At 36.2% G+C, this 12347-nt stretch overlaps 1 protein-coding gene across 2 annotated transcripts in view; it reads left to right on the top strand.

The window, feature by feature from the left end:
* Positions 1–12347, top strand: part of LOC134804416 (ATP-binding cassette sub-family C member 4-like) — a 58572-nt gene that overhangs the window by 25601 nt on the left and 20624 nt on the right. Inside the window, exons 1-7 of one of the 2 annotated variants that reach the window (XM_063777452.1) lie at positions 980–1054; positions 3273–3483; positions 5736–5958; positions 8833–8989; positions 10621–10823; positions 11284–11541; positions 12143–12302. In XM_063777452.1, coding sequence (XP_063633522.1) covers positions 3418–3483; positions 5736–5958; positions 8833–8989; positions 10621–10823; positions 11284–11541; positions 12143–12302 — 1067 coding nt within the window. In that variant the 5' untranslated portion in view covers positions 980–1054; positions 3273–3417. Of the gene's footprint in view, positions 1–979; positions 1055–3272; positions 3484–5735; positions 5959–8832; positions 8990–10620; positions 10824–11283; positions 11542–12142; positions 12303–12347 lie in introns of those variants that run through there. The other variant, XM_063777451.1, reaches the window with a different exon arrangement.

Here is a 12347-nt window from a genome sequence, read left to right as displayed (position 1 = left end):
ACCCATACAGAAACGAAATTCTACTAGAAAAGTGGGTTAGGTTAGGTTAGAAAAAGGTGACGAAGTGGATTCATTGATTTAATAGGATAACGATATATTAAATATTTGCACATTTTTAATTAAAATGTGGTTACAATTTTGGTGGTTATTTACTATTTTTGATAGCAATAGTTAGATAGGATAGCAAGACTTAAAAATTTGGTTATAATTTTACATTAAAATGGAGTTCTAATTTTGGTGGTCGTTTACTATTTTTGGGTTTACAATGATTATTTTGGTGTCATTTTATTTAATAGGATAGCAAGATGTAAAAATTTGGTTATCATTTCACATTAAAATGGGGTTTGAAATTTGGTAATCATTTACAATTTTTGGGTTAATAATGATTAGTTTGGTGTCATTTCCTTTAATAGGATAGTAAAATGTAATATAATTGGTAATCATTTTACATTAAAATGGTGTTATAATTTTGGTGATCATTTATTATTTTAGGGTGGTAAAGTAGATTTTTTTGGTATTAAATTTTACTAAATCTGGTGATCAGTTAAATAGCAGCCCTTTCTTGATATGCATGCATACATTCATGTAAAAAATATTTGAATATCGCTAAGATAATTAAATCACCACATTTGTAGGCGCCTACTAAAATGTGTATAACTAATACTGAAGGTGATGGTGGACTGGAATCACAGAGTAGCTTGTTCGAGTCTTGCCTGAGGCAATTAATTGGAACTTAATTATTTTATTTCATACATTGCGTACCTATTTATATTATTATTATTTATAATACATTGTACATATAATTGGTCAGATGGGAATTATATACGTTACTCGACTAATCATTTTTAGTTCCTAGAACTAAATGCTTTCATTAATTGATCCACAATCGATTCACTACACAAACATGATCATAATATCCATCCACGATGATGCAATGCCTTTAATTTGATGGTAGGGTGCAGCAGCCGTTGATGCTGCACGGACTTCTGAGCTTCTATGAGCAAGAGCGTCCTCGTACTATGTCAGACCGTTCCGAGAAGTGAGCACACATTAGGTACTTCGGTAGATCAATATATTAGACACAGATTTCAACTACGTTTAGTATGTAGGGTATAATGGTTATTTGCATGTTAGATTTTGAAAAAGTATTTGAAGTTAGTTCTTGTATAAATATACCATTAAATCACATTTACATTAACATAATATCACGGCGAGTATATGTCACACCATGAAAGTTTTACCCATTTTGTTTGCTGAAGCGGTAAAGTTACTCGATTACAGATAAAACATTTGATGTGTATTCTTTATGAATGAGCCTAATTATTAGGTTTTAGTATTTCATTTCATGTATGATATTTCATTTTGTATTAGAAACTAAGATAATTACGCACGAAAATGCATGCGTTACTATTACATTATATAAGTAGATTAATTTGATGAATGTTGATAATCATTTCATTGTTGTAATCGCTCCTCACTATTACAGTACCTTTAAAGTTTTAATTTTACTATTTATAAACATGATTTAGATGTTTATGCCTTTTCTCCTGCTTTTCTCTAATCTTTTGCACATTTTTTGACGCTACGACGATTTTTCGTTATTTTCTTAATATCAAGTTCTCGTCCGTGAACTATTAAACATATTTTTCTCAAAAATGGATGGCAAAGTCGACTTTGCCGTTGAAAAAATTGGTCGCGAAGCGCGTAGTTTATGGTCAGTCAAAAATTAAAAAGTTAAGAACATTGCAGTCTTGATTTTGGGACTGCAATGTTGCATACAAATTCCATTATTTGTCGTGTTCCAAACTTTTTAAAAGTTGAAATGGCCATATCAAATGAAGGCACAGGCCCATTAAACAGCCAAACAGATAATTAGTACTTATAATTATAATGTTGGTACCGCGACTATTTAGCTGTCTCAAATAGGTTGGCGTATTTTCGGCAGAAAAATACACTTCTATTTTTTAATAAAAAAAATGAAAAGGCGGCAAGCAAACTTTTTCAATTGTTTCTACTTTTATCTGTGAAAATATATACGTAAGAACGTTGCTTTTGTAAAATATTTCTATTATATTTATATTTCTTGCACCATTTTTGAGAAAAGCACTATATATGACTCGGCTGGAAGGCTACTTGCTGGCTTCGGATTCAATTAAACGGACTCCCAAGGTCGTCCGTTTAATACGAATCCTCAGCCTGCAAGTAGCTACTTCCGAGCCTCGACAATAATGTACTATTTCTCAAAATTGGACGGCAAAGTCGACTTTGCCGTTTAAAAAATAGGTCGCGAAGCGCGTAGTTTATGGTCAGTCAAAAATTAAAAAGTTAAAAACATTGCACTCTCGATTTTGGGACTGCAATGTTGCATACAAATTCCATTATTTGTCGAGTTCCAAACTTTTGAAAGTTGAAATGGCCATATCAAATGAAGGCACAGGCCCATTAAACAGCCAAACAGATGATTAGTACCGCGACTATTTAGCTGTCTCAAATAGGTTGGCGTATTTTCGGCAGAAAAATACACTTCTATTTTTTTATTAAAAAAATAAAAAGGCGGCAAAGCTAATTTTTTCAATTGTTTCTACTTTTTTCTGTGAAAATATATACGTAAGAACGTTGCTTTTGTAAAATATTTCTATGATATTTATATTTCTTGCACCATTTTTGAGAAAAGCACTATATATGACTCGGCTGGAAGGCTACTTGCTGGCTTCGGATTCAATTAAACGGACTCCCAAGGTCGTCCGTTTAAAACGAATCCTCAGCCTGCAAGTAGCTACTTCCGACCTCGACAATAATGTACTATTATTCTAGAAAGCTTCTAACTGTATCGAACTGTAACCGTCCAGCGGGCCCTGGGTAGCGTTTTGCATTGAATGAGTTAACTTAGTGTAATAAAAAAGTGCAATGCAATTTACCAATTACTATGAGATCTATTGGCCTAAAATAGTAACAGGGTTAGTAGGTACACAGTTGGGTCAACAAATTTTTTGTACACTCAATACTGTTAAGATATTTTTGTGATGAGTTAACCGTACAGATTCTGTAAACTGCCGATCATGTACTGTAATGCTTTTACAATTTCTGAACCATCAAAATTTTCACTTAGATGTCTTCAGAATCTGATATTTGAAAAAATAAGTCTATGGAATTTTAAGTCTATAAACTCAACTGTAAAATCCCATTTTGCTTAAAACATGGAGCCATTTTGTTTTGGGGGGTGTGTTGTAAAACGTGCGGCAATGTTTTGTTGAAGCCGTCGCTTTTGGCAGGCTCGCGCAGCCGGTGTTCCTCGGCAAGCTAGTGGACTTCTACTCGGTGAGGACGGACCAGCCCGTGTCGCTCGACGAGGCGTACTGGTACGCCGGGGCCGTGGTGCTGTGCTCGGCGCTCAACGTGCTCGTCGTGCACTCCTACATGATGGCCATATTGCATATGGGCATGAAGTTCCGGGTTGCCTGTTGCTCTCTCATATATCGAAAGGTAAGGTGATGCGTTTGAGGTCAACGTTCTTTTATGTTAATTCACACTTGCATAATATTTAGCTAAAATTGCGAATACACGCGCGATAAGTTCATTCCTTATATTTAATATGGTTGTGGCGTCAGGTATAGTTTAAACGCAATTTAATAGTCTATGTAACACTGAGATATTCATTGTAAACGGATTATATAATTTTCACAGGTTTTGTTTGTTACCAAATGTAAATAACTTTTAATGTTAAGTTTGTAATGACCTTCGAGTCAAGTCTTCTATTCGCATAATCACCGACAATACTCACGAAGGTGAAAATTACACATAAGTATCCTAACGTGACAATCACAGCTTCCAGTTCGAAATTTTATGTAAACTATTTTTTATTAAGCAGTTACGCCTGCAGCGATACTACAAATTTTAAATAAAAATAAAAATGGAATTAACCGCTTCGGGCAAGATTCGAGCGAATTCTAAAAGCGATTTGCGAAGCGACAAATCACTCTTAACTAACTGAGACACCGAAGCTTACCAGAAGCGTGCGAATTTATCCGTTCCTTCCTTTTCGCGACATCTACCAACTGACCGGAACCGGATTGGACCGGTGTTCCAAAAGGTTGCAAGTTCGAGTCTTGTCCGAAACGGAGAATTTTCCAATTTATCCTTTATTTTTAAAATTTCAAGTTTACATTTATCTCTAACATCTCGTTGAAATCAATCGACACGTTGGCCGTTTGTAAACCTTTTGTGCACCGAAATAAAGTCTAATGATCAGTTAAGTGCTCCCTTTGTAAATTTACTTAAGTTATTAGTGTTATTACTTATTAGACGCGGGTTTTCCTTAACGCCGCGGTGTCAGCAGCCATGTGTTACTTATTTAGCAAAGGCATTCTTGTCTATGCGTCATTCAATAGAAATATTAGATTGACGGTTTTTTAGGGTTTCGTACCCAAAGGGTAAAACGGGACCCTATTACTAAGACTCCGCTGTCCGTCTGTCCGTCCGTCCGTCCGTCTGTCACCAGGCTGTATCTCACGAACCGTGATTGAAATTTTCACAGATGATGTATTTCTGTTGCCGCTATAACAACAAATACTAAAAAGTACGGAACCCTCGGTGGGCGCGTCCAACTCGCACTTGTCCGGTTTTTAAAATTAATATCACTTAGGGCCAGTTGCACCAACCACATTTGACAGACTGATCAACGTCAGCCGGCGCGCCCCGGCGCTTTACTATGAAACTTTGCATACATTAGTTATTTGTACAACAAGAGATCAAAGTTTGATATTTCTTCGAGTGCTTATTTTGAGTCCCGTGCAAGCGAAAGATTCTATAATAGATTCACGAGCGTAGCGAGTGAATCTAATTTAGAATCTTGAGCGTAGTAAGGGATTCAAAAGCGCACGAGATGTAAATAACTTTGATCTCGTGTAGTACACAAAATTTTTCACCCTAAGCAGTGAGAACATACCTAGAGGGACAGAGATAATAGAACCCAAGTATATCGAACTTGTATTAGACCCCGCATGTTGAAATGACTATAAAGGTCACTTGAATGTCATTTTGTCTCACTCAGTGAGCAAAATCGCATTTTGCTCACTGAGTGGAACTCAATCAGTGAGCAAAATGCGATTTTGCTCACTGAGTGAGACAAAATGACTCAGTGAGCAAAATCGCATTTTGCTCACTGTTTTTAAGAAGCAAAGTACCCTTGTTCGAGCTGCTGAGGTGAAAAAAAATTTAGCGAACTCTTTAACGATACGAACAGTTTGGGTGCAACCGACCCTTAAGTTGTGTTAATGAGTTTATTTTGATATTTTAGATTGTTTAGCAAAAATCAATTAGTTATAGATTGCCTAGTAGTATAACAAAATCATTACATTTTTTTCCCAATTTTTAATCGCTATAAACTTATATTATATTAAGTACACACATATTTTGTCAAAACTAGCTCGTCGTCTTTTTTTACTCGTAAATTAACTTAAAATAGCAATCATGCATCGGCAGGTTGAATAAAAAAAGAAAACTATAAGACAAAAATCTCAAGTTTGAAAAACTAACATGACTACAGCTTTTTCTATAGTATCGGGTAGAATTTGTTTAAAATGTATCCTATGGCACTTTATTCATCAACTCCGTAACATGAAATAATAAAATTTAAATCTTATCGGTTTTGCTGCACTCGAGGAATACCACAACATTTGAAGTGTTCGCTTTTTAAATATTAGAAGTTTATTACAACTAGGTGTATGTTGTTTCAGTCGCTCAGACTGTCAAAGACGGCTCTCGGCGAAACGACGGTCGGCCAAGTAGTGAATCTGCTCTCGAACGACGTGAACCGCTTCGACGTGGCCGTGATATTCTTGCACTATCTGTGGATAGGGCCGCTGGCCACGGTCATCATCACCTACCTTATGTGGCAGGAGATCAGCTGGGCGGCGGTCGTCGGCGTCGGGTTCATGTTGGCATTCATACCACTGCAAGGTAATACATTTATTACTATTTTATTTGAACTCTGTGAAATGATACATACATACCTGTCCTAGTTGAGTTAATAATAGCAGAAAAAGGAATGAATGTAAAATTATAGAACAAGTATGTTTAATTGTTTACTCAGCCTATAGTATCGTGTGAGCGTCTTACAGCGAAACACGTGACACATACTACTTTATCAGTCAATATTTGGATCATCTGCTTATGGCGATTGTCGCGTTCTGTTATTTCTTGTCATGTTTTAGTTTCTCTTATCTTACTAAAAGATAAATTAGTAAAATGTCGAATGTTACTTAATATCGAACGATATGGCAGTTGGAGCCGACTCTAGTTTTTCTCTGAATTAAATAAAAAACTACACATGCGTGAAAAAGTTTTTATTAACCGTTTACATTTGACGTTAAGTTTATCTTATAATTCTTTAGTATTTTTTTTTGTTGTTTATAAATTAACTTAAGCACTACTTTCGTGTAAAATGAGCGATCAAGATATTTCAGAAACGCCACCTGTGCCCTGTACGGCTACCACCAGTTTTGACATTGACATGACGCTCACGTTTAAGTAACTTACTTTCAATGCATCTCGCTCGTACTCGCATATGCGAGCAATAGTGGAAGCGAGATGTACAGAAAGTAAATTACGTAGACGTGAGCGTTATGTCAATGTTAAAACTGATGGTAGAGGCTCTGTTTATCAAAAGCTTGTAACTTGTTATACAAGTGGAAGTCCCTTTGTAACAAAAGCTGTCATAAAGGGACTCCCGCTTGTATTACAAGTTACAAGGTTTTGATAAACAGGGCACTGAGGGCACTGATGTCCGCGACATGCGGTTCCTGAACGCATCATAGTGAGATTTATAATATGTGTTTAATAAAACAATCTAACTGTACAAAATGTATCTCTACATAATCAGATATTATGTAGCAGGCACATAAAACTACTATGGTTTCATTAACGACCTATTTTTTTCTTCTATTCATTAGATCTTAGAAGCTTGGCCAAATATAAGAAATTTGTCACCTGCAGCGAATTTTTTATTGATGTCATTGCTAATGCTATTTGTTTTACTTATCTAAAATTAAAAATAATATCGAAGTTCAGATTGTTATCGAGACTTCTGTTGTATTTAGATTGTAGGACCGCCTAAGATTATATACGTCGTTTTTTTATATAATTAGTCTTATTACTTAACGTGTTATTTCGCCAGATTAACAACGTGCGTTGGATTGGGAAAATGAGAGATAATATTAGAACTGATTTTGATCGGGTCGAAATACATACCTATATGAGTAAATCAACTTTTTCTTGTCACTCGTTGCCATGGTTACGGTCGCCTGGATCACTTGGCATTTAAATAACCAAACATGCATTCATGCATTGAGTTGTACGCCCTTTCCACAATGGGCCATCTACCGAGAACGATAATATAACGTAGTACAAGAGTTCTTATTACAAATTGTGCTACTATTGTCGCCTGGCTGACGGGAGAGAATAACAAGAATAATATCTAGTTGGTATGCTACTTTCGATCCCAATGAGGAAAAAAGTGCCCTAACATTTTTGATTTTTCCTATGACTTTAATAAAAGAAGATTTATAATGATCGGCAACATGAATGCAAATTACACATATATTCGCAATATTTTTAACGGAGATACTACTGAATCACAATGGCTTAAAAAAGTGAAAATTTAAAAAGTATATCCAATATCTATTTTTTTTGTCATAAACGTATTTAAACATCGTTTAACCCATCCGAAACATCAAACTAAATGTAGAACATGTTTATATAGGTGAATGGTGTGACATTGCAGCCTTGCATTCGTAAACGTAGTGGTATTATGTTAACATAATACGTTGGCATTATTTCTCGGCAACGACATTATGTCTGGGCATACTTGTCCATGTTCACACGAGTTTATATACATACGCCAGGCTGAGCTGCTTTACTTATACAGAAATATTAATTCATTTCTAAGTACATAAATATATCCAAATACTTACTACTTATTTAATATAATACAGTTCGATTGCCCAATTTAACTGTAATTAGTGTCTGAGATGTAAAGAAACAGAGCTCAAGTTCTTGTAACGTTCGCTAAGATGTTCCATGAGAGTTCTCGTTATTATCAATATGTGCAAAATTGTAAACTAATGAAATGTGTAAGAAAATATCCTATACCTAGTGTTATATTATCACTATTTACAATTTTTTGGCTTTTCATGATATCTTAAACAAGCTTAAATCTTAAATGTACTCATTCGCATCAATATTATTCAGTGCTACTGTAATCTTTAATTTTTATGAAACTGAGTTTGATCTTAAGCATGTGTTGAGTTAAGCAAAATCACTCAAAAAGGAGACGCCTGTTATACTTATAAGTAGTGTTAGTGGCAATGCGACATCATTTGTAACATATTCCATCCGTTGACTTACAGTTTTCTGTGCATTTCGCATAGCAAAATTCAACAGTATTTCGGTGAGATAGTCGCTTAAGGTTAACTGGAAGAAATCCCTTAAAGGGATAAGTTCGCCTTTGTACTGCCTATCCTGTACAATAAATTTGTGTTTTGTGTTTTGTACAATAAAGAGTTTATACATACATACATACATTTCACCCAAGTGTATGTCGTCAATAAACCAGCGAACGTTTGATAATAACTTGCAATTTTCATGAATCACGACACCCTTTGACCGCCGAGGAAGGCCACATACGCGCACTTGTACAGTTTTATATTAACCTTCATCAATTCTCATAAGGTTTATAACGGCGCGTTATAACAGGCGTGGCGTTCAATGAATATCTCTGGTATGGAAGTGTCAAATAATTTAAATGTGATGATTAATAAGTCGCGTTTATTGTAGCATGGCTGGGCCAGAGGACGTCGGTGCTTCGGCTTAAAACGGCGCTGCGCACGGACGAGCGCGTGCGCCTTATGAACGAGATCCTCTCCGGCATCCAGGTCATCAAGATGTACACATGGGAGAAGCCCTTCGCGGACCTCGTCGCTAAGGCCAGGAAGTACGTACATTACAGCACACAAGGCTAAAGGCCATATCTGCAAGTTGGGGAATATATACAAAAAATTTGACATTTTTGGAAAAGATTAACGAAAATTATATAATGAAGTTCCCGAAATTTTCCTTTGTTTAAATTTCGTGTTTTTGAAAACTGTCCAGCGGCACATCACATACTCGTACAAGTGGATGGGCGACGCACTATAATTAAGTGTTTTTAGGGCGGGATTCCACCAGTTTGCGGCATTAGCGTTTTTGTAGTGAATAAGCTTGTGCCGCACAGTGCCGCACACTGGTGGAATCCCGCCTTCAGGGGTTTGGTTGCGAACAAGCCACGATTTAAATCTTACTAAATCCCCCAAATAAGTAAAAATAGGTTGGTACATCGTGAATTTAGTCTTTCAATTATGTTGGTATCAAGCAAAAATTCGCATAAATTATGTAGATTCATTGTAATGTCAGATGACAGGTTGTATTTTTTCTAAAGTAACCTATTGTGTGCGTAATCATATCCAGGTTAACTCATGACTCATGATAACGAAGGAAAGTCATAAGACCAATTGTTCCATCTGGGTTTCCATGATCTGTAGCGAATATGTATAATTTGGGTGTGCTCACAAGTCAAGAAGGTATATAATTTGGCTGGTACATCAGTGTAAGAACCCTATTCGATATTGCTACATAATTATTTTTCTAAATTTACGACAAAACTATTCAGAAAAATACAATCTCTATTTTATCGGTAGAATTATAAGCTCACAGACAGGTAAATTTCTTTGTTCTATTATATGCCGGACCTACCCAAAGGTTTTTGTTTGGACTATCCACTAATCGCACAATGGGAGGAAGCACGTGGTATTTTACATTTAATGCTCACAAAAATGTTTTTGAAATCTTTTCTAAAAAGTATTCGCTATCATTACGACTTTCCAAGAATGTAATTTGTAATAGATAACGAACCTTTTTTTATCGGTTATAGTTCGTCCATTTTTAAACAATAATATTAAATAAATTAACACCTACCTGCAAAGCGAAATAGATTGCACATAAGTTTTCTAATTTAAACGTTGAAACCGACTTCAATTTAGTTTTCTCGTAAAGATAACTTAGCTGCACTGTTTTCATAATCTCTGTGAACGTGCTTTATATGGTTGTTCGTTAATGAATGCTGTTGGAAGCGGGGCAGGAGATAAAACAAATCCTCGTGACAATTTTTCGTTCTTAGGAATAAAAACTAGATTTTGATGTTAGTGTCAGTGTATAAAATACTAGCGAGACGAATAATAAAATCAAGATCCTCGTATGTAAGATCCTAGTATAAAATTGGAATAGGCGCATTCCAATTTTATACTAGGATCTTGTTTTATACACTGAAACTAACATCAAATCTAGGTTTTCTGGTCGGTGCGCGTCTTTCATCAACAACTTCTTAGGAACTTAGGGAGATATATTTTCACTTGCACTGTGAGCTGTGAATTCAGATTCTCTTATTATTTATGTACGGGATAGGATATATTTTCCACATTAACATTATTTTTTTATTGATAACATTTGCTGAAATGCGGCTCCCATTAAACAGATGTTAAGTGTACAGGGCAAACTGTTTTATATTTTAATATTTGGTGTTTGCCGCAGGCAGGAGATAAAACAGATCCGCGCCACCTCCTACATCCGCGGCGTGCTGACCTCGTTCACGATGTTCACCACCCGCATCTGCCTGTTCTGCTCGATCCTGGCCTTCGTGCTGGAGAACAACGTCATCTCCGCCAAGCAGGTGTTCGTCGTCAGCAGCTTCTACAACATCCTGCGGCAGACCATGACCGTGTTCTTCCCGCAAGGTAGACAACACAACTAGGTTTTACGAAAAAAAAAAAAGTAAACCTCAATTTTAAGTGACAAGTTTACCAATAACATTTACTTTTAATGTACAAATACATTCAAAAAATTGAAAAAAAAAACTAAACGAAAAAAATTTTTTTTGGCGAAATTGATCTAAACTCATTTTTATTTTCATTCTATTGACCTCAGCAATGCGTGGTTAAAATCTTTCGCATTCCTCGTGAGCACCATGTATAACGAGACGCGAACTATTTACGTTACCATGCATTTTGTAAGGTGTCTAAATGTTACTTAACTTTTCTACAATTTGGGCATTAGAAAAAGTAGCTATACCAGTCATGAAATGTCATTTACGAAAAACAAATACGAATAATTAATTAACCGACAATACAATAATGTTAGTGACCCACTTAATATTCGGTCCAAAATTGTATAATTGTATTATTTTTTATGCTGTAGGTATCGCTCAAGTAGCAGAAGCAGTTGTGTCAATTAAAAGACTTCAAAATTTTATGCTCTATGAGGATACGAGCAAACCAGTCCCTACTCTGAGTGACATACAAACTTCAACAAAACCTAAAATCAAAGTGCTGGATGAGCCAAAGGAAACACCAACCACTCCGACTAAATCTACGTTAGATACGTCACAAGATAAACCCTCTGACGAGTCGAGCGCTGCCAAAGAAACAAAAAAGCCAGATGAAGCCAAAGGCAACGGTAAGCAAAAAGATGTGTTATCAATATTTAATATCAATACGAGTGAGACTACCGTGGGTATCAGTTTAATTAAATAAACTTTAGCTATTCAAGTATCCAAATATCCTAGATAACGCATCATCAAAACATTGAGTTGCATAGCAGCCGAAACTGATTACTATATCAAAACAGTACCCAGCGGTCAAGCTCGCCCACTTTCTTTATATGACGAATATGACCTCTATTGATTTGTTTATTTCAATGTGTTTCAACTTCCAAATACAAAGTTGGGTGTAGTATGATTTTTCTCAAATGAAATTTACGCCGATATGGTTGGTTTGCTCCATAAAAGAAACAAAGGCTTTTGTTTAAAAGATTAGGATCACAGGCGTAAAAATCATTTGAGAAAATTCATACTATAAAACTAGTGTTTAATGTATTGTTCGATCATTGGAAAAATGTGCTTTGGTTTGAAACGTTATGAGACTCAGTAAATTCTCAATACGTTGTACTGATATTAACTGACTTTGTGACAAGCTGTAATGGTCTTCTTAGTGCTAAACGTCGAAGGGAAATAATGCAACAAATTTGATAGTAATAAAATGTTTGTTTGGTCGGACAGGGCGGTCGGCGGCCCCGCTGGAGTCGGGCGAGGAGGAGGATTCGGAGCTGGAGCGCTCGCAGGGCGCGGGCGTGCGGCTGCAGCACGCGACGGCCAAGTGGGTCGCCGCTCACCACGAAAACACGCTCACCGACCTCAGCCTCACCATCAAGCCCGGCAAGTATGTGGCATGGAGAATTAATGCACTTTTTTATTACCGGACCTT

The sequence above is a fragment of the Cydia splendana genome, chromosome Z, assembly GCF_910591565.1.
Source record: "Cydia splendana chromosome Z, ilCydSple1.2, whole genome shotgun sequence".
NCBI lineage: Eukaryota > Metazoa > Arthropoda > Insecta > Lepidoptera > Tortricidae > Cydia > Cydia splendana.
The sequence above is the reverse complement of the archived record's forward strand: the minus strand, read 5'-3'. Positions and strand labels throughout refer to the sequence as shown.